Source organism: Doryrhamphus excisus, linkage group LG11 (genome assembly GCF_037039965.1).
Source record: "Doryrhamphus excisus strain RoL-2023G ecotype Guam linkage group LG11, RoL_Dexc_Guam_v1.1, whole genome shotgun sequence".
In the NCBI taxonomy this organism is placed as follows: domain Eukaryota; kingdom Metazoa; phylum Chordata; class Actinopteri; order Syngnathiformes; family Syngnathidae; genus Doryrhamphus; species Doryrhamphus excisus.
Genome location: NC_136367.1, coordinates 15,206,427 through 15,231,589, shown reverse-complemented (window position 1 = coordinate 15,231,589; position 25,163 = coordinate 15,206,427). Strand labels below are relative to the sequence as shown.

The following is a 25,163-nucleotide window of genomic DNA, read 5'->3' as shown; positions in this document are numbered from 1 at the left end:
AACCGCCTTGTCAACAGATGGCGCTGTTTAAAATTCCAGGTGTCGACTGGCAACAAATTCAGATCACGTGTTTCCTGTTTCCATCCAAACTGCAGCAACGTGAGAATTACGGAAATACAGTTTGTAGAGAGCGTTGTTCTATTTCTTTTTAAAAATGGTCCGTAAATTGAAATACCATGAACAAAAATTGCTGAAGAAGGTGGATTTTATTAACTGGGAGGTAGATAACAACCTACACGAGGTGAAAGTGTTGCGGAAATACCACATCGAGAAGAGGGAAGACTACACTAAGTAAGCATTCGCGTCGCTATGTGTTCGCCATGGTTCTTCCATGTTTGAAACCGCACTGCCATTGAGTGTGAAATATCCTATTAACGTCTTAATTTCACAGGTACAACAAATTGAGTCGCAATATACGAGACCTGGCCCAGAAAATTCGTGACCTGGACGAGAAAGATGGCTTTAGAGCCCAGAGCACACACCGGCTACTGGAGAAACTGTAAGTACGAATGTGTTCCTCATTTCCGGTGGATGGGGTCAGTTTATCAATTATTGTGTCTCAATATAAAGGTACGGCGTTGGACTAATCCCCACAAAACAGAATCTGTCCCTTACAGAGAAGGTCACAGCATCCTCCTTCTGCAGGTACAACACTTTACCTGTGAATACATTAACAACATACCCGTTTATCCAATGACTGTTGTCACTCCCACAGGAGGAGACTACCCTGCGTGATGCTGAGGCTCCGTATGGCTGAGAACCTAAAAACCGCCATCACCTTTATCGAGCAAGCGCGTATCCTTTACTGATGTTGCCGTCGTACCTGCGTATTCATTCAGTATTGTTGTGTCGGAGACTAAAACGGGGTTTCTGTGGGCCTTGACTTGATTTCAGATGTACGTGTCGGCCCTGAGATTGTCACAGATCCAGCATTTCTTGTCACAAGGCTAGTTTTTTTTAAGTTAACCATCACTTGAATACTTGAACACACTGCTGTACATGTTATAATCTATGACCCCCCCCCCCCTTCATATCTTTATAGAAACATGGAAGATTTTGTTACCTGGGTGGATTCATCCAAAATCAAACAGCATGTCATGAATTATAATGATCAGGTGAGGATTGTCAGCCATTGTTGTACTTATTGCAAACCCCATATTTATGGAAAGATCATGCAAGTTTTACGTAATGTAAATGACCATTGATTCTCTTTGCAGAGAGACGACTTTGACATGTTGGCTTAAATCTTTCATCTTGTTCTTCAAAGAGGAGCAGCTACAGCTGAAATATTTTACTGGAGGCAAGCTAAGTTTTCCCGCTACACTCAACAACGTGAGCAAGGACTCTACAGTCGCAATCATTTTTAATATAGTGAAAAAATGTACATCTTATTTGTGATGCATTAAAATTATATATTGGTGTATCAAGCTGCTCAACACCACAAGAGTTCCTGAGATGTTTTCTTTGAACCTGAGCAGACTTCTGATACTTGGTACAGAGATAAAGCTATAGATGCTTGGTTTTGATTGATACAATTTTTTGGAAACAAAATTGATTTATATTGCAGGATCAAATCGGGATAAAATTGCCCAGCCCTACAGCACACACACTGGGGGGGAAAAAAGTATTTTCAAGTCATCTGACTGAAGTCCAAGTCGAGTTGCTATCTCTGATATTATCGTGTCCAAAGTCATCAAAGCTGTGACTCAAGTCCACACCTCAGTCCAGACCCAACTGTGTTGAGTTTTGCAGGATTCCTTATCTATAAAATGAATATAGTCGTAGTTGGAACATGTTTAAGAGCCCTCTGGACATGAATTAACACCCCTATAGTCACCTTTACATTTGTATCACTCATTATAGACAAAATAAGACATGATAGAGACTCATGTTAGCATTGAAAAAGTTCCTTGTTGTCCCAGTAGCTAGCTGACACCTAGTGATCAGTGTATAGTACTACATACCACAAAGTCAATGCATTTTCTGAAAGCCTTATATTTGTGTAGTTATTTTATGCTTAAATACTTTTAGGCCAGAAATATGTACACTTTGCTGCAATATATATATATATATATATATTGAATAATAGAATGTTGTTAACCATAAAACAGCAAACAAAAGTGACGCAAAATTTGAAGCACCATGTGATGAGGGGTGACTAGTCACTACTCAAATGATTATCTTGCAATTGACTAATGGATGCGAATATACCGTATCAAAATTTGCAGAGTGTGTGATGAGTATGTAGTTTTGTATAGTTTGAAATGAAACGGTCATTTTAATAATTATTTAATCCTCAATAAGACAATTGTGTTACCCTCGAACAATAAGCTTTTTTGGAAATCACAGTTTTAAGACATTCAACTTAGATGCTTTCATCTTGGTGTTGAAATGGATCTCCTTAAAACATGTAAGCATAAGCATCAAGATCAAGTTCGCTTCTTGAACGCACCACGTAGTCTGCTTCCAAAGCATGGCTTCATCCCACCAACCTGCAGCCGAGTCTGTCCTCAAGTGTCCATAGCATGATGGCTTTGTCGGATCATTTACCTTCACACACATGACCTGTTACGGTACAGCGGTACTCGGTCTGTATGATCCACCTTCCATGAGAAATGCTCTGATAAAATGCATCCCATCAGAGCCACCAGAAGCGCACGTAGATGACGAGCGTGACAAAGAAGACTGCCACTGCAGCGACTTTGGCATACGTGGAGCGGGTGTTCAGATACTTTGCGTCACTGCGGTACTTCTTTGACAGTGTGGACAGGTTGCTGGCTTTTGTGTCTAAGGCTGGAAGAGAATCAGTTATCAGATGCATATAAATGTCTGAGATATATTCTGGATCAAAATTTTAGTTGTTGAAAAATGTACATGACTCACAATTTCATGTTATGTTTAATGTTATAAACATTAAACTCATCACACAGCGACTTAACACAAACATACCTCGGAAACATGTATCAATACAAATTTAACATGAAGTGTTTCCATAATACATTTGTTTGTTTGCATATACACCTTTTGAGTGTTAGGTGACTGTGTGCTGAATTTAGTGTTAGTATAGTGTGAGTCAGACTTATGTTGTTATACTGGTATGTATACTCTTTTGTATGCTCTTTATAAGCGAATCATACTATGTTACATGGGTTTGGCGTTAGCCAGGACATCACACCACCTACTGGTAATTTTAAAACGACCATATTTACCCGAAAGTGCTTCTCCTCGTTGCAGAACTTCCTCAATATTGGCCACCATAATTTTTTGAACATCCTGTAGCTCTGTGTTGATACTGCCCAAGTTCCTCCTAGCCCTGCTGTCAATGTATGACTTTTTTGTTTTCTGGATGTATGTGTCTGGAATTAAAAAGAACAAAAAATATTAGATGTTAATGTCAGTCAAGATTGCAGCCCTATCTCACACGCGCACTCAAACAAATTGTATTTCTGGTTGAAAGTGGCAAGTTTTACCAAACTCGATGAAGGAGTACGACCTCGTCACCATTGGAACTTTCCTTCCATACCGGTCAGAAAACTCCCTGTGGAGGTCTTCGAGGTATGCAAAGACAATTTTCTTTGGAAAAGTGGGCTCACAGATGGCCAGGTAGCAAACACCTTCTGCTATTAAATAACTGAGAATAAGAAGTATTATTGACATTGTACAGACATACATCAACTTAAAACAAACATAGCAATACTGGACTTATTTGGCTTCCTGTGTTGACTTACTGAAAACTCATGTCCTGTGCTTCCACGGTACAGCGGTCTGGACTCTGAGCATTCAGTTTACGGCACAGCTGCTTGGCTTGTCTCTGGTACTGCTGGAGGTCTCTTCCAGACTGCCGACAATATTATTTACATTTTAGACATTACAGTGATAGGGGTGATTTCGATTAATAATTCTGCATGATGGCAATATTTTGATTTGACTGGCAGTTTGTGTGCTTTTCAGCAGTTGATCATGGGGTGTAACACATTATGAGCATGTATAGCTGACATCAAGCAAACATCAGCAAACATCAACTGATTGTATTGTTTCTTAAATTGGCTCATCGTTGTGCATTGTTTGATTTCCTTACTCAATCCATTCCATAGTTTGATTCCACATACTGAAATGCTATGGCTTTTTAACGTAGTCCTAGCATATAACGTTTATATGCTAGCATATAATATTTATATGCTAGGACTTTTAAAGTCAGGTGTCGTTCGTTTAATAATTTGTACTACCATAATTATTTAAAAGTGACACAAACAGTTTTTAATGTAATAACACACTTCGTTCCTCCGCAATGTATATGCCGAATCATGTAATATAGCACACAAAATGAAAGTAGCCTCTTATCGTAGTTGGGTTACAGCGAACAAGCTAGCATCCGTCAAATATTGAATTAACTCCAAGAAGTTTGGCGAAACAAGCGAGTGTTTTCATTCATACCTGGTCGTTTTCTTGCATAGAGGCGGCGAGAGGCAGTCCGTCCGCCACACGAGCTATCATTGTGAGTAAAATCATCTTCCTGGAGTTTAAAAAATTCAACTTTTAGTCAGAGAAGTACAACTTCACACACTTGTTTTTTTTTCCACTGTCAAGTTTGCTCATGCGGAAGGAATGAGGTGGACGGAAGTGAGCTGTGCGCTGGTGAAATTGTTCCGTGTTGCAACTGAAACTCATTGGGCAATTTTCCCGTCCTGTAAATACAAGCTGTCGAATGGAAAACGGAGCGGATGGTTTGTTTCATAATATGTCGTGAACCAGATGGAATCGCTTTATTAATTTTATATTTAGGTTTGATTTGTTTTTATTGCGAGGTCGGGGGTGGGTGGGGGGGATTATCGTGCATCCAGCCGTCCTTACCAGACAGCTGGCAGACGGACTGACTGCATCTCGACTTCTGATGCTGTGTCCAATCAAGAGGAGCAGCAGATGCGGTCTGTGTGGGTCCAAAACCGGTACAAAACCCCTATCTGACCTGATACTGGAGGACTGAGCCTTCAAACATGGATAAACATGACAGGTAATGTTGCCCCCAAATCGCACCATCGCTTCTTTCATTGATGTGTGATTTTCGCGTCTGTCGCTTGCATATTTCTTCGCTTCTTTTATCATTACGTTAAAATGTTGCAGATTCCCCCACTCTAGGATAGTTTTAAAAATGAAAAACAAATGTAATGATTGTGGAAGGCAGCAAGGCAGAAATGAACGCGTTTGTTGTGTGTGTGATGATCAAAATGACTGCAGCTGGACTCCCAGCTGCATTAGCATCAACCTCATCAAGGGGGATCGATCATTCTGCACAACTTGATGCAGCTCACTTTTATAGATCACGTCTACGCTGTGCCGGTGGAATCCTTGACAGTGCAACAGAAACCCTCCTTTCACTAAATCATTGACCGGCATCTTGGCTGCGCTGAAAAGGCCTGCAAAAAAAGGTCCATTGTTGCGGTGCAGCTGGCACCACCGTGAACACTATTTGGCAGGATCAGTGTGTGTGTGTATGGACCGGTCACGTCATTCTCGCACGGAGACGAGGGCGGGGCTGCTTCATGACTAATTGATTATGAGAAACGAGTGGTTTCTGGGGGATTGTGCCAGAAAGGTTCCATTTTTCTAAATGAGGATCTTTGAGTGCTTCTTGTCTGCGGTTGGGTTCAAATGGTCTCCCTTGGCCTATATGGTCTCCCTTCTTTCCAGACTTGACTGTGATGCTCGGGGGTGAGGTGGAGAGAGGCTGAGGAGGAGGAGGAGGAGGAGGACATGGGCTGCGCCTCCGCCAAGCAGGTGTCTGCAGTACCCAACAGTGAGGAGGACCAGAGCAAAGCCCACAGCAATGGAGACCTCTTCTCTGGTCAGTTGTACACACAGGTCAAGCATATACATTATACAGGTTGTAATTGACTATAATGCTTATTTTTGACATACTCAGATACAGATACTTTAGGTTTTGGGATGGGGCGATGAATAATTGATTAACGATCCTACCAGTTGTGAGGAATTGATTGTTGATTTGTGTCTGGTAAGATGGAGTGCACTATTTGGCCGCAACCAGCAGGGTCTCAAACACACTAGTTTGAGGCCCCCGCCTTGATATGAAAGTTTAATGTTAGTGCGGCCCGCGCAAGTTTGATATGGATGCTGTATGGTATCATGTACCCAGAAAAAATGATTACGTTTGATTAATGTTCATGTTAAAGGTTAAATAACTGTTAATAGTTATCCTCCCTATCCGTGTGGAAGTGGTAAGTTTTTGGCTATTTAAGTTTAAAGGAAATAACTTGAAGGCTACCGTTTGGGTCGCTAGCTCTCTAGTTTGCGAGTTAGCATGTGTCTCAAGACCCTGCAGTTGCGCAATATGTTGTAAATAAAAAGAGTATAAGTAGTATATAATATATATAAGTATAAATTGGACTATAGTCGTGTTTTGTCATGTCTACAGGGCTCTAATAATGCTTTGTTCATTTTAATCTGAAAAAAAATAATTTGTCTACCCACCAACTATATGTGGTTTCTTAAGTTTTTATTATTTGCCGTTTTATTATTATATTTATTTATTTATTACTGATTGATTGATTTTCTTTATTCTTGATTTGTTTATTTATTTTTCATCTTATTTTGTGTAGAAATATAAAAAGTAAGATATTTGAGAACAGTGGAATGTTTTATCGGAGCTTTTCTTGTAGAAAATCGGAACCAAAGTGAAGTTTTTTTTATTTTTTTTGTTTTTAATATTTGCGTTTTTTTTGTTGTTTTTTTTTTTTGGAAAACCTGATGCGGCCCAGTCTCACCCAGACCCGAGCTCCAGTGGCCCACAAGTAAATTGAGTTTGAGACCCCTGGTCTAAATTAAGATTGTCCAAAGTGCGGCCCGCGTAATTCTACACTGGTCACTAGATGTCAGTAATGTTAGTTTTATGTTCGGAAAAACGTACCAGCGTTGAACAGGCTCTTATTGCAGGATTGAAGTATCTCACAACTGGCACAATATTATCCCAATCATCATAATAATCACACTGACTACTGTTGTGGCCGTAATCCACTAAACTCTGAACCCCTGACATCACTTCCTGTCCTCCACACATTTTTTCTAAATTTATGCTATGAGTAATACCAGTGCAAAGGTGACTATGGTGTATTATTTCATGTCTAGAGGTGTCCCAATCATGTTAAAAAACGTATTTACAGTACATTCTAAACAGGTTTTCTATGTTCCAACTATAAAAATATTTCATTTATAAACACAGATTCATACTTAATGGAATTTCACTTATCACGGTTGGAGTTAGACTCATTTAACCCTGATAATTAGCGATAATTAACATTGGTTGGGAATGAATGAGACGTTCATAATGCAAAGTTGAGCTACATCCTTGAAGTCAGTTTTTTTCCCTTTTCAAATTGATAAAATTGTTTAAAATACAACAATTAATGCATCATTTAATTGCACTTTTCCCATAGTTAAAAGAATTGCCCCTCATTAAAAAGTTTATAGGAGACATTTTCAAGGCTTTACTCCTACCTAAGTTAATACATAAGTTACATAAGTTAATATATCAGCCACACCAACCAACCAACTGCATGTGATTGCGATCCAAAAGATAATAATGCTGTGTTTTGATTGATGTTTATCATGGTAGTTTACTGTGGTGTGGAACTGCAAGCCAGCTAATACACATCTCAGTATGGAAGTATTACTACACATGTCAATCAAAACTTAACCTTGCTATTTTAGTAGAGGCTGAATTTTGATACAGCTCTTATATTGGATCTCATTAGAATGTTTGCATGGTAGCTGTATTTGAGTTCCTCGCTCTCGGAAAGCGTGGGAGCGAGTCTTTGGGGGGTGTGGGGGGGCATGTGTGAGAGAAAACATGGCGAGAGGAGAATGATGGCGGTGATGTTGTTGTGTTTTTTGTTTTTTTTTTTTAAAAAGGAGATTCATGTTCCTTTCTGCCTCTTTTGTCTCCCACTCTGTCACAGATGAGTACAAGATGAAAGGAGTGGAGAAAGTCAAGTACATGAGTGGAGAAGAGGGCGGAGTAGAGGGCCAGGAAAGCACGGTTTGTGACTCGTTATTTTCATCTCTAATGTGTCAAATTGCTTAAATGCAAAATACCTTTTGACCAAAACTGTTGGATCATAAGGAGGATTCTAAACGGAGCTTCAATATGAAGCATTGAAGTGAAACAGGCTGTTCAAACGTTGAAGACCACAGCCTTTTAAAGTCAAAATCCTCAATATCCACGTATACATGGACCCAAATATTCCAATTCCATTTGGATTATTTACTCAAACGGAAAGAATGTAACCTTTGTATACACCTCATTCCGAAAGAAAAGTGCCAATCCGAATGAACGTATAATCAGATTCACAGGGGTGGAATATTCCTTTCCCCAATCCGATTGAGGTATCTTGTACCTGCTCAATCGGAAAGTTGTCAGACTGCGTTCTTCTTCTCTGTGGTGTTTTTCTTCTTCTGTTGTTTATTGGCGGTTGGCAAGCAACTTTCGTGTGCATTAGCGCCATCTGTGGAACAGAATCTAAACCCTTCTATACGCCATTCACAAGTCCAGTTTTATTAAAAAAGAAAATACATATCTATATAAAACATGTGCCGAGTTTAATTATAAAATATTAGCAAGATTGAACTTTATATTTTCCTGTTCCCGGGTGCGTTCTTTCAGCGAATGCTGACATATGACGTAACACGCAGCTCCAGACATTTAAAAAAATGGAGTTGAGCAATCGGCACTGGACTGCTGCGGAAAGTTTGTTTTTGATTCAAACTAAATTTCAAGACTGGACGAAGGAAAAACTGGCAATACGGAGTTATTCCAACAAGTGAAAGAAAAACTGGAGGAAGTCGGTATCACGTGATGTTGGTGTTTACGCTTTACTGCACATGCCCCATTGACTATTCTGGTTGATTATAGCGGCGCATGTAGACACGCGTTTGGAATATTCCTTTCCATGTATACCATTGCTTTCGGAAAGGTCATTCAGAAAGAGAAAAACTCCTCACGTAAACGTGGCTAGTGTCATGATCTATTGATGGCAAAGGCAAAAGAGCTTTCTCTCTTTGAATGCCGTCGGATTGCCGAGCCGTCTCTTGCAGCACGTCATTGCTGCTGCTGCTTCTTCAAAGATTCTGAGGGTTGTACACCAATAAAGTCAAGTGGTAGACCCAAAACAATGTCACCAGCCTCGACATGGACGATTCGATCGGCTGGTCGTCAAGATACGGGATGATCCTCGGCCCAAATGAACTTACTGGTGCTGGGTGCATATCAAACAAGATCAATAACATCTTCAAAGTCCTTATGTCCTTCAATGCCAAAATTTATCTGTTTTGGAATTTGCAAGAAAACTGCAAACATGGGACGTTGAAAGGTGGAAGAAGGTTTAGCCTTGACGGTCCTGATGGCTTCCAACGTTACTGACAAGGAGATCCCACCTGAGATGTTTTTCCAACAGTGGAGGGGGTGCCATCATGATCTGGAGTGTTTTTTTTGTCTTCAATGGAACTTCAGGTTGTGCAGGGGTGTCAAATGTTGCAGGGGGCATCCCTCATAACTGAAGACCCCCTGCCAGTCTGTGTGGTACCGATTGGCTTTTTCAACAGGACAATGCCTGCTTGACAAAAGATGTTTTTCCAGAGAAATAACGTTTTGGACCATCCTGTGTTCGCCCCCCCGACCCCCTCGATCTAAATCTAATTGAAAACATGTGGCGAGTGCTGGCAAGGTTTACAATTAGTTCCGGACGTGGATGTTCTCCATTTAACCATCTTCACCACCAAGAGCACGGATCGACAAACCTTCATTCTTCTTGTTGTTGCTCCCTTTTGTAATGCTAGAATTGTATTTATTTTATTTTTTAACACTACAGTAGGGAAATGTGCAAAGAAATTTGAACAAAGTTAAAAAAAAGACCTTTCGTTCAGACATGACAGATGTCCTTTCACCCCCCCTATGGTAAGCTAGCCATGAATAAAACATCTCAGAAGGAACATTTTTTGAGGCAAATGGCACAGCCACTCTGTCTTTTTTTTTGGTACATTCTATTTCTATTTCTTCCCTTCATCAGGACTGTAATACAACATTAATACTGAACTATTTTGATGGTCAGATTGAAGAATTTTCCAATCCTGATTTCATTTCTACTCATGTGTGTCCCGCAGGAGACAAGTGCTTTGCTTGGAAAAAATCAACCCATGGATGAAACGGGATCAAATGGAAATGGAAAGATGCTGTAAGAGTCAATGTTTCCTTCCTGCGCTTGTACTTTTGATATTACCATTTAGACTTCTTAATGTATACAGTTATCATGTGTGTGCATACCGTGTTCTTTCTTCCAGGAGTATCCATTCCTCAGAGAGCCAGCAAGAATTCTTTAGGATGCTGGATGAGAAAATTGAAAAGGTATTATTATAAAAAGCACACGTCACATTTTGGGTTTTATGTCTGTGTAATTACTGAATGACGTCACCGGGGTTAATCCTGTGATTGCTGCAAATCTGCAGCAAGTGAGGACACAACAGATGACAACATCCACCATAAAGCCGTCTCAATCTGTCATCTGTCAGCGCATCTCTACCAGCTTGGTTTATTATGGCGGCATTACGGGAAACATGTTCTCATGAGCGTACTGTTGTGTGCTTTTTTTGGGGGGGGTTGTTGTTTTTCTTCTTTTGAATTGCTCAGTGCTAATCACACTAATCATGCTCTTGGATTTCCTGATTTTGTCATTGAATAGCGCTTGACTTTTGTGGGGTATTCATGCACGTGTTGTGCCGAAAACCATATTTAATGGACTCCTTTGGCTGCCTCCTTTGTTCAATACCAACTTCTCATATCTTAGTGTTGTGAAAAAGTATTTTCCCCTCTTCCTGATTTTTTTTTGGTCCATTCTTGGTCACTTAAAGTAATTAAGTCTTATAAACAGGAGCCAAGCATAAGGGTCCGGTGCATTGTGTGTTGGGTGGCGGTCAAGGGCGGATGCCTGGGCGACCTGGTCTTCGGCGGCCAAATCTGGTTCTTGGGACATCCCGGACGCCTCCCTGGTGAGGCGTTCCGGGCATGCCCAGCCGGGAAAAGGTCCCGGGGCAGACCTAGGACACGCTGGAGGGACTATGTCTCACAGCTGGCCTGGGAACGTCTTGGTGTCCTCCCGGTGGAGCTGGAGGAGGTGGCCGGGGACCGGGAAAATCTGGGCTTCCCTACTGAGACTGCTGCCCCCGCGACCCGGATAAGCGGAGGAAAACGGATGGATGGACCTTTAATACGTGTTTATTCATTTTCTACTGCATTCTTTTTGAGCTCACAAGTAAGCTGGAGCCTATCCCAGCTCACTTTGGAATATGGACAATCAACCAAAAACAAGCAAATTAGTTGCAGTCCAATCAGTTATTGTACTACAATATTGTCATTGGGCTCGTCAAATAGCTGGATTTTTCATATTTGTAATCAAGTGGGAAATTTATGAGCGTTAACAAGAATGATTTAGAAATGAGGTTAGTCGATGAGAAGGAACTGATTTTGGTTGAAATAACCAGATTTCATGCAAATTCTGTTGGATTACTACCATGCAGCCGATGCACAAAGTAGACTACGTACTGAATCCATCAATTTGCTATAACACTTACCCTCACTAGGGTTGCAGGCATGCTAGAGTCTATCCCAGCTGTCTTCGGGGCGAGAGGCACTGTACACCATGGACTGGTGGCCAGCCAATCACAGGGCACATATAGACAAACAACCTAGGCCATCTCTGTGTGGAGTTTGCATGTTCTCCCCGTGCGTGCGTGCGTGCGTGGGTTTTCTCCGGGTACTCCGGTTTCCTCCCACATTCCAAAAACATGCTAGGTTAATTAGCGACTCCAAATTGTCCATAGGTATGAATGTGAGTGTGAATGGTTGTTTGTCTATATGTGCCCTGTGATTGGCTAGCCACCAGTCCAGAGTGGACCCCGCCTCTTGCCCCAAGACAGCTGGGATAGGTTCCAGCACCCCCCACGACCCTCATGAGGATAAGGAGTAGAAATGAATGAATATGTACCTCTTGCAGGGCAGGGACTACTGCTCAGAGGAGGAAGACATGACATAGCATCATGGTCAAGCATCCGTCAGCCGTCAACCTTGAGAGGATGGGACGTTATAACCTGCCTGAATGGCAGAAGGACACAACTTTATCAAGCAACCATCTTGGCCTCCTGCTCAAGACGAAGCTCCTTCTTGTCTAATGTAATGACCGAAATCAAAAGATGGTTGACTTTCTTGAAAAGCCATTATAGGATGTCAGGGATTTGGGGGATCAAGAGGAACTTTTTTCCCCTGCTTGGACAACTCCTGAAAGACAGTATTTGCAGTACCTTGCTGTTTACATCCAAATCTCAGAAGCAAGTCAGTCAGAAAAAAATGGGTTTCATGCATGGATGTTTGCTTATTTTTCCACTTTCAGAGTGACCGCTAAGGAAAAAAAGAGCAGAAAGAAACTGAGCTAATTCTATTAATTTGCCTTGAGTCATCTTTTAATAAAGAAGACTAACATTTAATTGCATCCTACTGAGACTTTGAAATATATTGGTAGGAACAATGAACAATTGAATTACTTATGCGTACAATTCAGGAGCAAACCCGCATCCAAATGTTTCATTCATGAGGCCCACTTTGTTGATCTGCCTTCTGCATTCCAGGAAACAGTACGAAATCTCGTTTCTACAATTTCTGGGCCAAAAACGTGTCCGTTTTGTCTGTTTGTCCACATTCCTTTATAATATACAGTATTTGTTAAACAAGGCTCAGGGTTGAAGTGTTGTCGTTATATACTCAAAAGTCCTTTCTTTCATCATAACACAAAAACACACACACACGGTCGGCTTGCTGCTGACACCCTCGCCCGCTTCTAATATCGTGTCCTGATGAACCCTGTTTGGGTGAAGTCAAATATTGGTCTGTATTTCACTCACCAATGTCGCTGTGTTATTTCTATGTTGATCCTTTGTTTTTCTAGAAAAATAAAAGTGTTTTTGGAAAGTCCAATGTGTGTCTTTACTGTGCTGTCGTTTAGCAAACCATATAATATACTCCATGCAGGTGGTCCTCTGTTTAAGACGTTACATGTTATGTTTTGTGGTTATTTTACAGCCAAAACGCTTTTGGTCTCAACCACTCGACTGTCGTGACCATCATTGAAGATAAAAGAGAATGAATGCTGAAGATCTGGTAGGAGAAGAGGACATTATTTTTCCAAATTATTCTGGGACAATATTTTAAGAACTATAAATTCTGATGTATATTTGAAGGAGGTCATTACTCAATAACGGTCTGACTTCTTATATAGAACACTAAAGTCATCATACAGCAACTTAACACTCCAAATGTTCATTCATTTTCTACCGCTATTCCTCACAGGGGTGCTGGAGCCTATACCAGCTGTCTTCGGGCGAGAGGCGGGGTACACCCTGGACTGGTGGCCAGCCAATCACAGGGCACATATAGACAAACAACCATTCACACTCACATTCACACCTATGGACAATTTGGAGTCGCCAATTAATCTAGCATGTTTTTGGAATGTGGGAGGAAACCGGAGTACCCGGAGAAAACCCACGCATGCACGGGGAGAACATGCAAACTCCACACAGAGATGGCAGAGGGTGGAATTGAACCCTCATCTCCTAGCTGTGAGGCGCGCTAACCACTCGACCGCCGTGCCGCCAATCCTTTTATTACTGTGTTTTAAATGTCTGTGTGTTCTGTGCACAGTGTGAGACATTAATTCAGGCATAACTTCCACTAAAACTCGATTTATGTTGATATATACTATAATAATATACTACAGGACAGGTTAGACACCCCCAAAACAAACGTTTCAATTAAGCGAGATTACTATTACGTACTGTGCAAGCGCTCCTCTTCTGTGACCAGCTGCAAACGGCCTGTCGAAACTGCCTGCTTGGAGCTCACTTGTAAACAAACATGGCATCGATTGTGTGGAACTTCATCCCTGTTTCAGAGGAAGACACTTTCCAAAGGTTCCGTATTGGAGGAAAAAAAAACCAGAGGAGCTTCAACACATCAAACTTTATCAGGCACCCGAAACGCCCAGGACCAGGTGCTTGTTCCCATCACCGCAGTCTTGCCAGAGATGACCCCAGGGCTAAAACGATCTATAAACCACTGTTTGTCTTCGGTTATTCTTGATTTTGTACACCTAGGGCCCAATTATTCCAGTAATTCAGTCCAAACAAAAATGATCACTAGTTTCCCACCAAATGCTCAGTGCTGCTGTCGTCTCTTCCTGTGCTGCCGACGTCCAACATCCTGGAAGGGACCTACAGGCGGGTCGGGCGTCACCAAGCCATCGGTTAACCTCTGGTAGACCAGCGTGGAGTCTGAAGCTACAGCACATAGAAGCATCGGAAAGCCTCTGTCCAGTACGTGTCGGATACTGCACAGAAGTATATAGCGTCTTTATTGATCTATCAATACATCGTCAAATCACATCTCCAGAAAGTAAATCTGATATGCTAAGCACTGATTTATGAAAATAAGAATAAGGCGAGGAGCTTTCTCACCTTCTGTGGCTTACAGACTGATGCACGGGAAGTGGAAGAACTGTCTGCATGGAGGAGCCTTCCTTCTCTTTTCCCTCTAACAAAACAAGCTGAAGTGCGTCATTTTTAACACAGGATACTTCCTTCCAGTTACGCACTGCAAAGAACAGCAGCCAGTGAGGTCAATCGTGATAATTCTTTCAAAACACAAAAACTAAATTGATACTGTATTATATGATACATCTCATTAACTGTCCATTAACTTGGACCTCAAGTTTATCTCCATTTTTGGTATTTTTAAACACATACACATTTGTTTAGTATTTAGTACAAACTCACCCTCAGTGAGGTCCATGTAAACAAGAAAAGCAGCATGCACTTGTGCACTGTCTTCCACATTGAGGTTCTTCATCAGGTGATACTAAATATAAAGGCAAAAATGTGTGACATCTGTTCCAGTACCAACGTTTACATTAGTTAGGCAATGTTTTTAAACAAACACTTACCACCGGATGTTGTAGAATCCAATTTGGAGACTCTTTGGACAATTCCATTGCTGTAAAATGCTCCAATATAGCATGAACACGCCGCGAATGGTGACATACTAGTGTGGATTTTACCCACTTCTGCGCCTTGGTTCCTGTTATTGTTGTGGATACGCCATATTTTACGACATATTAATTCGAGTACATAAGAGATAGTGTGTTACAATTATTATTACAATTTCGAACGCACCCGCTCAGTAACAGACTATGTGTAACATTTGAAAAGTGCTCGTCATGGAACACGTTCTGTATACAACTTGTGTTCCGACTGATACATGAAAAGAGTCGGAATGGGGGGGAATTATAAATTTAAATAGCGAAAAAAATACTTTTTACTGTACTTTACTTGAACATTTTTCAAGACTCTTGAATGAATTTTCTGAGTTTGCCTTCAGTTTGTTCACAATTATATCTCCTGTTCGATGACATGCATGTGTTTTTTATACTTCCGCATACACACACCCGCCAGTGACCACGTGACCACGCCCTCTACGGACAGCAACCGACAAATAGTATAAGTAATAATCCTAATATAACTGGGAGCTGTTTACCAATATAAAAATGCCACAATATAAGACTTGACATATCAATATAATACAGTTATTCCCTCATATTACTTATATTGTATATTTGTTTGAACAAGGAGGGTTATTTTTCAAACAAAGGTAAGCAACAATGTACTGATTTTTCTCCCTTAATAATAAAAAACTTAATTTAAAAAATCTATTTTGTGTTCAGTTGTGTTGTCCTTGTTTAAGATTTAATTTGTTAGATGATCTGAAATGACAAACATAAAATAAGAAAAATCAGGAAGAGTGTAAACACTGCGTAAAAATGGGAAAAGTCAAGCATGCATAAACTACAACAAAGATGGTGAGCCCTGCCTATCCAACACAAGCGAGTGCAAGGTTACGCGCGGAACGTCACAGCATTATCGCTGCAGGAAGCGACAGAGGCAATGATGAACAAGGCCCTCCCTGTCAGAAAATATTTGCAGTCAGTTGAAATATCTGGCATCGGACTGTGATTAGGCGGGAATATATTTGCTTGCAGAGCCTTGAACTCGTCCCAGCTGCAGGCCAAGGGCATTGATTGACATGTTGCCTGGCTACAAAGACCAGGTCAAGTCAAGTATTCAGACCGCGTGTTAACAAGAGGGGAGATTGGCTGCTTCCTAAGCCACTAAAAAATCTGGAAAAAGGTAGAACCTTTATCACAGCTAGGAGACCAGGGTTCAATCCCACCCTCGGCCGTCTTTGTGTGGAGTTTGCATGTTTTCCCCGTGCATGCGTGGGTTTTCTCCGGGTACTCCAGTTTCCTCCCACATTCCCCAAAAAACATACTAGGTTAATTGGCCACTCCAAATTGTCCATAGGTATGAATGTGAGTGTGAATGGTTGTTTGTCTATATGTGCCCTGTGATTGGCTGGCGACCAGTCTAGGGTGTACCCCGCCTCTCGCCCAAAGACAGTTGGGATAGGCTCTAGCACCCCATGCGAATGAATGAATGATTACGAAACAGGCGGCACGGCGGACGAGTGGTTAGTGCGCAGACCTCACAGCTAGGAGACCAGGGTTCAATTCCACCCTCAACCATCTCTGTGTGGAGTTTGCATGTTTTCCCCGTGCATGTGTGGATTTTCTCCGGGTACTCCGGTTTTCCTCCCACATTCCAAAAACATGCTAGGTTAATTGGCGACTCCAAATTGTCCATAGGTATGAATGTGAGTGTGAATGGTTGTTTGTCTATATGTGCCCTGTGATTGCCTGGCGACCAGTCCAGGGTGTACCCCGCCTCACGCTCCAGCACCCTCGTGAGGAAAAAGCGGTAGAAAATGAATGAATGAAGTTGGCCAAAAGCGACTGCAAGCAAAGGAGCCAGAGTGAATGGTCGGTAGCCTATGTGCACCCGGGTTACTCCTACTGGACTTTGGGCTACATGCTGCCCCTTCAGGGGAGCAAAAAAGCTCCTGAAGGCTCAATCTCTGGGCAAAATGCTGCCAGTTGATGACTTCTTACCTATTACTTCAACCAACATCTAGAGTGAGGGGCTGGCTATTGATAGGTTCACCAGAAACTTCTACTTTGTGGATGATGTGGACGACTGGGTGTTTGTCTGCAACAAGAACGGCCAGACGTGTGTTAGCCTGCTGGACCAAAAAACTGTACAACCCTAAAGGCATCGCCTATGGGAAAAGTCTTCTTCACCGACTATGTGTCCACTCCAAGGGTGGAGCGCTGTGACATGGGGGGGGGGGGGGGGCTACATCAGCAACACGAAGACCTCCACTATCTGGGACAGAGAATAGATGAGGACTCAGCACAAAAAAAAAAAAAAAAACAGGGCACATGCCCGACCATGCTAATCCCAATGCTAACATGTGAGCCTATGTCTTATTTTCTTTTATCTAGGATATCAGGTATTAGAATTATAAATATGTTATTTCATGCTCTAACAATGTTAAAAACATGATTTAGAAGATCATAAAGAGTGTTATTTTGCTACAGTGGTGAAAATATTACATTTATAAATATTGTGAAAATTCGCTTATGATGGTTGGGTCTGGAACCAATTAACCGTGATTAAAATCATGAGTCAAACACCAATACACTTGGGGATTTTTATTTAAAAAAAAACAAAACAAAAAACATTTTAATGTCAAGCTAAGAATGGAACCCTTTTTTTAAATATTAGCATTGTTCCATATCACAAAAGAAGTTATGAAAGGAATAATGAAACCACAGAAATGATACGTTTTGTAATAAATTAATCATCATAAAAGAAATGAAAAACATGCTTGTGTTGCACAGGAAATATTGAAAGCCCAAAATGCTCAAAAATGTAACAAACCTGAGAATATAAATATCAAAACAGCTTGTTGCAGCAATTATTTCAAATCCACAGTTCCTCTTATTGTCCCTAAACTAAAGCTTTCATAAGAGAATTTTTTTCAACAATTACATGAACGTACAAATGAGGCATCAATTTAAAAAAAAAAAAAACACCCTTATCTGTACAATGTGCATATCTGAATTAGTGTGGTGAGAAAAAAAAAAAAGAATTTCAATTTTTCATGACTCTGATCCTCTGTGAGGCAGTGGATAACGCATCCGACAAAAAAGCACATTCAGTGTGATATGAAGAAATGAGGTTTGGACTGAGCTCTTTTATCGAGTATCTGCAGTGAAGTGACAAACTACAAATGTTAATGCCTTACAACTCATTAACTGTTTTGGAGGCTTTGCTGTTCTTTGACAGAGGACCGTGAGAGAAAGAGAGAGAGAGAGCTAAACGTTAACTGTAAGGAGCACGACAGAGCATCTACAGCAAGCTGGGTTTTGTGGTGTCAATGACAAGATGACAAGATGTTGGATGGATTTTGCAGAAAGACAGAAAAAAGGTGAGGTATGTTGTTATTGCAATATCATAGCTTTACAACCTGGAATCTGTGTGAGAGGACACTTGTGTTTGTGAGAGGAAATGGGTCACAAATACATCCAACCAGAAAGGAAAAGGGAGCGTGTGTCCGTGTGTTACTGCCAAGTTACTGCCAGCAGCAACCAAAAAACATCAACAGATCAGGAGGAAAAAAAAAAGCTGTACAAATTCACTCCAATGAGAGGAGTTGACAGTGAACCGGAGGTGTCTTGTGAAGATGCACTGGTGGTAAAAATTAAAAAAAAAAAAAAAAAACCATAAAACAAGGAAGACTGCTGTGTAAAAACTAAACAAACCAGGGTCGATCGGAGAAAAATAAAACACATTTCCACAACAAGAAATACAACTGACAGCTATGCAGTCCTGTCATCACCCTCGCTAAAGCACTTGGACAAAAAGGCAGTTTGACAAACCAATAACATTTTTTGCAAAGTTCCACAGTGCTCACTTGAAGACGCATATAGTAACAGTGCAAGCCCTGATGCTATTTAGCCAAATCCACCTCTACGACAAAAGTGCCATATTGCATAATGAGTGTGTGTGTGTGTGTGTGTGTAAAGCGCCCCGAGAGAGAGGACGTATAAACTGTAAACACGGTGCAAAGTAGTTGAACATAGTTTTAAGGCTTTCAGAGTCTCCTGAAGATGTGAGGGAATAGGTCCATGCCGGACAAACAGTGTGTGTGGAAAACTGAGCTTTGCTTCATTTCAACATGCATGTGAGCAATTAGTACTGGAAATACACCAATGTGACACGCAACATTTTGGTACCGGATCGCTCAAATCCAGCAAAAATAAATCTAAATAAACCTGCTTATCTTTGCTCTTGACAAAAGCGAACATTTGGATTTCAATGTACGACACAGGAACACCAGCAGTACGGTAAAAACCACCTTGTATCAGCCAGTGCTGTGAAAGCTGTCATGCACTTTGACCTCTAGAGGCAACAGTGAGCCACTGTGGTCTACCGGGGACTCTTTTTATTTTCCTCACATAGCATTTTAGCATACGATAGCATACTGTGTTCTTAACTACAATTAAGGAATGTATTTCAACCACAACCTCACCTCATACAGTCGCCCCTCGTTTATCGCAGTTCATTCCTACTGTGATAAGTGAATTTAGGTTAATAAACAGAACAGTCAGTTAGAGCCTAGAAAACCCATTATTAGAGTCATGTAGACATAAAATAACACCCCTATAGTCACATTTACACTCATGTTACCAAATATAGTAGGCATAATAAGCAATAGCGCTCATTAGCTCGCACGTTAGCATTGGGGAAGTTCCTTGTTGTTGAAGTTTCTCCAACAAAAACTGATTTCTGTAAGTGTATCATCCATCTACAAGGCGGCCATTCGGGCAAGCATCTGGCGTACATACACGTACATCTGTAAAAAATAATGTCGCTATCTTTGTTTACATTACATCGGAAGCATGGAATACTGGAAGCATGCAGCGCAAGTTCATGTTAGGTTGCACTAACAATAAAATTAAAGATAAAAAAAAAATTAAAAATAAAAGCAGATAAAGTGAAGGGGCGATGTTCGCACCACTAAGTGGCGAGAAGCGACTGTATGTGACCAAACCAAATGAATATATTATAAACTGCTGCCCCCTATTGGTCTGGAGTAAAATGTCAAGTGCTACCTTGTTCAGATTTTGTTCCAGAGGGTACCCGCAATGTTCATGAAAATAGGAAAGGTGGCATATTGTTGCGATTGTAAATAATTCTTAGCTCAGCAGTATCACGTGAACGCCACGTCAAGAGTCTCACTTGTAAGGAGACATAACCTGAAATGTGCTCCACACCACGTATGGGTCTTTGAAGGTAGCACATCGCAAAAAAAAAGCTCCGCTCCAGAAACTTTTCCCGAGCAAAAAAAAAAAGGTTAAAAAAGTAATACTAAACAAAACCACGCACACGCGTACACACCAACACACGCAGGCAAAGCCGTCCTATCAAGCCTATACCGACCCCCCCCCAAATATAAGGACTACATCACATGTATTACTTCTGCTGCTAGTTGCATTATACTTCTACATGAAAAGCTTAAAGCTTATATACATTTGCATCGTTATTAGACATAATACTAGTGTATTATGTGTCAGCCTTTTCCTGGCTGATAAATGATGTAGGCTTGAGGATGGCGTGCAAACAGCTCTTCTACAGTGAAGCTTGAGCCACTTTATGGCCAAAGTAAGTTTTGTTCTAAGGTTAAATTTCATATAAAGGGTAATAACCTCTAAGGTGATGCGTTAAATGCAATTTAAAAAAAAAAAAGGAATGTAACACCACTAAAATTTGCAAAACATGGAATTGGCAAAGCTAAAAAAAAAAAAAATAGAATGAAGAATCTAAGGGCTGCCGTGCTAGCTAACATTACAATATCGTGCTACTGAAGAGCACGGCAACAATTTACAAATGAACCACATGAAATCAGAGATTTGGGTTGTTTGGGGGTGATTTCTAATGAAAACAAACAAAAAATTCCCTGCAGTTTGTGAAAGTCTGAGAAAAAAAGGTGGTTCTTATTTCTTTAGGGTTGGGTTTACATGATCAATTCATATCTGCTTTTTCGATTCCAATCCTCATCGGCTCCTGAGTGAGGAAAGAAACCCAAAATATTGTTTGAAAATTCAAAAAATCATTTATTATGAGTAAATCTTAACACAAAATGATGAGCGGTGTGGTTTATTTCGACTAAAAGATAACGGTAAGTATACACTCGATAGAGCAACACATTATTTGCTGGTGATTTCCGTGAATGATCTTTCCAGCAGACCAATTATGTCCCAAAGTGGACATAGAAAATCATATATGACAAAATGCAACAAACCAATGGTGTTGTCTCGTTGGAACATTCCCGCGCCCTAAGAAAACTCGCTTTGCCATGCTGGAATTTAACACTGCACTTCTGGTCTGAATCATTTGAAAAATGGCGTTTTTGGAAAAAGAAAAGTGCAATCCAACTTACTTCAGAATTCGATAAGTGGAATCGAAAAGCACATTGAATTTGCGGTTATAGATTTGGGGCTGATCCCAATTCAGGACCAACCAATGACACCCAGCCCGGTCACATGACACCCCTGTGGCTGGAGAGCTAATGCTATTTGCCCCTCCCATGCTGCGCTGTAGTTTTATGTGTGTGGGTACCTTTTAAGTACTACATAACAATGCATAACTTTCACCAATGGGTCAGGTAGTAGCTGGTTAACCCCCTTGTGACCCCAGTAACCTAATGTTGGACAGCCGGGTTGGAAAGGCACATGCCCTTGTTGCGCCCCAACATGGAGGGGTGGAAATCGGGGTGACGTCTGGCATGCTTGATCAGGTGGTCGCTGCGCATAAAGCGCTTATCGCACAACGGGCACAGGAAGCGCTTCTCTCCCGTGTGTGTGCGCGTGTGGCGGGCCAGCTCGTCGGAGCGGGCAAACTTCTTCTCGCAGTCGGGCCAGGTGCACGGGAAGGGCCGCTCACCTGCAGACAAGAAAAGAGGAGATATTTAGTGTTGTTGGTGTTGGCTCCACAATGTAGAAAGATTACAGCGGCATGTATACAGTGGATCCCCACACATTCCTGACGCCATTAAATCACTGATTTGGGTTAAAAGTGGATCTTATTCTATAAAAAAATGGCGTTTGCACACAGAAAACACAACAAACCCTGAGTCAACAATAATAATAAAAAATAATTTATATATGGGGCGGCACAGTTGTCGAGTGGTTAGCGCGCAGACCTCACAGCTAGGAGACCAGGGTTCAATTCCACTTTCGTCCATCTCTGTGTGGAGTTTGCATGTTCTCCCCGTGCATGCGTGGGTTTTCTCCGGGTACTCCGGTTTCCTCCCACATTCCAAAAACATGCTAGGTTAATTAGCGACTCCAAATTGTCCATAGGCATGAATCTGAGTGTGAATGGTTGTTTGTCTATATGTGCCCTGTGATTGGCTGGCGACCAGTCCAGGGTGTACCCCGCCTCTCGCCCAAAGACAGCTGGGATAGGCTCCAGCACCCTCCGCGACCCTTGTGAGGAAAAAGCGGTAGAAAATGAATGAATGAGAATTTATATATGTTATAATAGAGGTACGATGTACAATGCTTCACTGGTTATGCGTTTCCTTCTGACATTGATGTTTCAGCAGGTCCTTGAAAGCACCACAGTTACTGTTTGAAGGTAAAAAGTGAAACTTGTAACAATCAAACCATAAAACTTAAGGTGAAAAAACAAGGTGAACCCAAGCTAAAGTATAATCCTAAATAGTTACTGCAATTACAAGAGGTAAGCAGTGTAGATTATGTAGACGTGGCTAGGACGAACGTCTTCTACGACAGTCAGCCGGGCGGGGGCCCCTTGTATTACCGCCAGTTGGTTCAAAGTTCTGCAGAAGCCACGTGTTAAAAATAGATATTTTTATGGGTGTATTAATTACACTCAAATTTATGCGATTCATTGGTAGGTATGGAAGATACTAATATTGTATGTCTTTTATTTACCATGAAATGGCCTATAAAACTGCAAAATAAGTATAAGTATAAGATAGGTATAAAAAAACGCACAACAAATTCCCAATCTTATGAGTTTTGCAATGTTATTTATTATGGTTATATTAGATCTATATGACTGGTTTCAAATATGACAAACATTGGAAGGCTTAAAATCCACCAGATTACTTTTGCTAAACTACAGCTATAGTCTTAATCCTCCTCAGGCTACACGTAGGATAGCAGAGTAGGATGCTCGCAGCCATTTTCAAGATCACAAAGCCAGGCCACGTTGTTGTTGCAGAACACTTTGTGGGCGTTCCCACCGCAGCTTCTGTGAGCAGCTTCCTGTCCGTAATCCCTTTGCGCCTGCTCAACGACCCTGAAAGCACCATTTCCCCCTCGTTTTACCCTAAAAAAACGCATGCTCATTTTGCCCAACGGTGAGGGTTCAGATTACATTTGAATGACTACGCCACATGGAAGACTGTTTATTTTCCGAGTGTCTTTAAACGTCGCGTGTCATAAAAAGTCCAGCGATTTATTTCGGATTTTCACGAATCGATAACACTGTGTGTGAAATCTAAACATGACGAAACATTTGAGTGCTGTCTGCTGCCATCAACAGGAGAGTCTGTGTCTGACAATGAACTCTCTTGCCGGGGTTTCGTCTTACGTTCATTTCATATGCAAATCGAGCCAAGAGGAAGACGTTCGTCACCGGTTTTAACGTCCAACCCAGTTCTTTTGTTAGATTACTTCTTTGTCGGCGTGTCTAAGGGGGGTACTTTGGCTTTTTGTTGGACAACAGGTTGAGGGGTACATTGTTAAACAAAAAAACTGCCACCACGTTGCTAACTCACGCTAAGTCCACACAAAGCACATTGCTAATAGTGAGGTGTGATGGTGTTGCCTTCATGGGCGTTAAGAAGAAAAAAATGGAGCTCAAGGCGTCAACTGTACGCAGCATGTGACTTGAATGTTGTTGTCCACGTACCTGTGTGGGTTCGGATGTGTGCCTTCAAGTGGGATGATTTCCCGTAAACTCTGTCGCATCCGTCAAAAGTGCACTGGTGTCTCTTAACAGGGGATCGAGGGGCCCCCACGCCGCCTCCTACTGCTGCTGCTCCCCCCCTCGGCTGCTGCTGCCCGGGCACCGGAGTAGCGGAGGGGGTCATTGTAGGGGTGGTGGGGTCGGACAACGTGGTGTAACCGCTTTCCCCACCACACGACGAGTTGCTGCTCTCAGAGTAGGCCGACATGGGCCGGAACTTGCCGTGTAGGTCGGTGAGAATACCGGCCACCGTCATCATGTTGGCTCCTTCCAGCCTAAGGGTCTCCCGCACTTCTCGGTCCTCACTCGACCCGTCGTGCTCCCCCGGGAGCAGGCCCGCTGTGGCCGGCTGGCTGGCGACGAGAGCCACAGGGGTGGGTCTGTGCAAAACTGGGCCACTCGATATTGAAACCAAACACTCGGCGGCGAAATAATCAGAGGACGCTGTGACCGACATTGTTGTTGTTTCCTCGTTTAAGTCGGCCTTAACTAGCAAAAAAAATAAATAAAGCAGGAGGGGCTAACTGTAGTCTGGTCCCGACCTCGTTTTCATCAAACTCGACGAAGCAGCACTTCCCAAGTGAACACTGTAACCGCCATACAGTGCGTCAGGGGTCCCGCAGTCATCGATTGATATAAAGAAAGGCACAAAGGTACTAAAAATGTGCTTAAAATTGTGCCAATACCGCCGACCCAAAACGCGTGTCCCCAGCCCACCGACGGTTCATTGTGTCTGAGCCTCCACACAAGCCGGTCAAACCTACGCCCCCTGATCCTGATCGCGGATGCGTTTGAGGTCTGTCGGTTTAACCAGTTACAAGGCCACAATGTCTGTTAAAATTTCCGTACAAACACATTCACATCTATTTAGTCTGCATAGCTACTCTTACAATTATGCATAGATAACGTGTTCATAAATTATTTCATATAATCAACAATTATTACAAACAAAGTTCGGTAAACAAAGTCCCTATCTCACCTCGTTAACCAAGAATTTAAATATTCCGAGTGGAGTTGATTTCGCAATCTAATGCATAAGAGCATACTATTAACATCTAACGTAGACTACTAGTTTTACCGGGGGGTGACACTTA

At 41.7% G+C, this 25,163-nt stretch overlaps 5 protein-coding genes across 5 annotated transcripts; 2 read left to right on the top strand and 3 right to left on the bottom strand.

Moving 5' to 3' along the window:
- The first annotated feature begins 66 nt into the window (after positions 1 to 66).
- Positions 67 to 1,449, top strand: imp3 (IMP U3 small nucleolar ribonucleoprotein 3). The gene is made up of 7 exons (XM_058064999.2): positions 67 to 291; positions 392 to 499; positions 571 to 645; positions 716 to 795; positions 895 to 946; positions 1,043 to 1,115; positions 1,218 to 1,449. Exons 1-7 carry the CDS (start codon positions 155 to 157, stop codon positions 1,242 to 1,244), a joined length of 552 nt encoding a protein of 183 aa, XP_057920982.1. The 5' UTR covers positions 67 to 154; the 3' UTR covers positions 1,245 to 1,449.
- Positions 1,450 to 2,071: 622 nt separating this feature from the next.
- Positions 2,072 to 4,650, bottom strand: sec22ba (SEC22 homolog B, vesicle trafficking protein a). Its single transcript, XM_058064979.2, has 5 exons — positions 4,435 to 4,650; positions 3,729 to 3,838; positions 3,471 to 3,631; positions 3,210 to 3,356; positions 2,072 to 2,793 (listed from the first exon to the last, which is right to left on the bottom strand). Exons 1-5 carry the CDS (start codon positions 4,507 to 4,509, stop codon positions 2,639 to 2,641), a joined length of 648 nt encoding a protein of 215 aa, XP_057920962.2. The 5' UTR covers positions 4,510 to 4,650; the 3' UTR covers positions 2,072 to 2,638.
- Positions 4,651 to 4,671: 21 nt separating this feature from the next.
- On the top strand, positions 4,672 to 13,024 carry LOC131120030 (uncharacterized protein C1orf21 homolog). The gene is made up of 6 exons (XM_058065039.2): positions 4,672 to 5,011; positions 5,689 to 5,842; positions 7,971 to 8,050; positions 10,171 to 10,241; positions 10,348 to 10,411; positions 12,057 to 13,024. Exons 2-6 carry the CDS (start codon positions 5,752 to 5,754, stop codon positions 12,093 to 12,095), a joined length of 345 nt encoding a protein of 114 aa, XP_057921022.2. The 5' UTR covers positions 4,672 to 5,011; positions 5,689 to 5,751; the 3' UTR covers positions 12,096 to 13,024.
- Positions 13,025 to 13,792: 768 nt separating this feature from the next.
- On the bottom strand, positions 13,793 to 15,346 carry tsen15 (TSEN15 tRNA splicing endonuclease subunit). Its single transcript, XM_058065009.2, has 4 exons — positions 15,054 to 15,346; positions 14,887 to 14,968; positions 14,569 to 14,704; positions 13,793 to 14,441 (listed from the first exon to the last, which is right to left on the bottom strand). Exons 1-4 carry the CDS (start codon positions 15,099 to 15,101, stop codon positions 14,270 to 14,272), a joined length of 438 nt encoding a protein of 145 aa, XP_057920992.2. The 5' UTR covers positions 15,102 to 15,346; the 3' UTR covers positions 13,793 to 14,269.
- A 2,795-nt stretch (positions 15,347 to 18,141) lies between these two features.
- LOC131138253 (Krueppel-like factor 9) lies at positions 18,142 to 24,851 on the bottom strand. The gene is made up of 2 exons (XM_058087045.2): positions 24,013 to 24,851; positions 18,142 to 22,011 (listed from the first exon to the last, which is right to left on the bottom strand). The coding sequence occupies exons 1-2, from the start codon at positions 24,524 to 24,526 to the stop codon at positions 21,770 to 21,772; spliced, it is 756 nt and encodes a 251-aa protein (XP_057943028.2). The 5' UTR covers positions 24,527 to 24,851; the 3' UTR covers positions 18,142 to 21,769.
- Between the last annotated feature and the right edge of the window lie 312 nt (positions 24,852 to 25,163).

Coding starts and splice junctions, on each gene's coding strand:
- sec22ba (XM_058064979.2), bottom strand. CDS start 4,509: ATGATTTTACTCACAATGATAGCTCGTGTGGCGGACGGACTGCCTCTC. Junction 3,632..3,728: donor GCACAGGACATGAGTTTTCA/GTAAGTCAACAC, acceptor TCTTATTCTCAG/TTATTTAATAGCAGAAGGTG. Junction 3,357..3,470: donor GTACTCCTTCATCGAGTTTG/GTAAAACTTGCC, acceptor TTTTAATTCCAG/ACACATACATCCAGAAAACA.
- LOC131138253 (XM_058087045.2), bottom strand. CDS start 24,526: ATGTCGGTCACAGCGTCCTCTGATTATTTCGCCGCCGAGTGTTTGGTT. Junction 22,012..24,012: donor ACACATCCGAACCCACACAG/GTACGTGGACAA, acceptor TCTTGTCTGCAG/GTGAGCGGCCCTTCCCGTGC.
- tsen15 (XM_058065009.2), bottom strand. CDS start 15,101: ATGGAATTGTCCAAAGAGTCTCCAAATTGGATTCTACAACATCCGGTG. Junction 14,705..14,886: donor TTACATGGACCTCACTGAGG/GTGAGTTTGTAC, acceptor TGTTCTTTGCAG/TGCGTAACTGGAAGGAAGTA. Junction 14,442..14,568: donor CAGTCTGTAAGCCACAGAAG/GTGAGAAAGCTC, acceptor ACTTCTGTGCAG/TATCCGACACGTACTGGACA.
- imp3 (XM_058064999.2), top strand. CDS start 155: ATGGTCCGTAAATTGAAATACCATGAACAAAAATTGCTGAAGAAGGTG. Junction 292..391: donor AAGAGGGAAGACTACACTAA/GTAAGCATTCGC, acceptor TTAATTTCACAG/GTACAACAAATTGAGTCGCA. Junction 1,116..1,217: donor TCATGAATTATAATGATCAG/GTGAGGATTGTC, acceptor TTCTCTTTGCAG/AGAGACGACTTTGACATGTT.
- LOC131120030 (XM_058065039.2), top strand. CDS start 5,752: ATGGGCTGCGCCTCCGCCAAGCAGGTGTCTGCAGTACCCAACAGTGAG. Junction 5,843..7,970: donor CAATGGAGACCTCTTCTCTG/GTCAGTTGTACA, acceptor ACTCTGTCACAG/ATGAGTACAAGATGAAAGGA. Junction 10,412..12,056: donor TGGATGAGAAAATTGAAAAG/GTATTATTATAA, acceptor TACCTCTTGCAG/GGCAGGGACTACTGCTCAGA.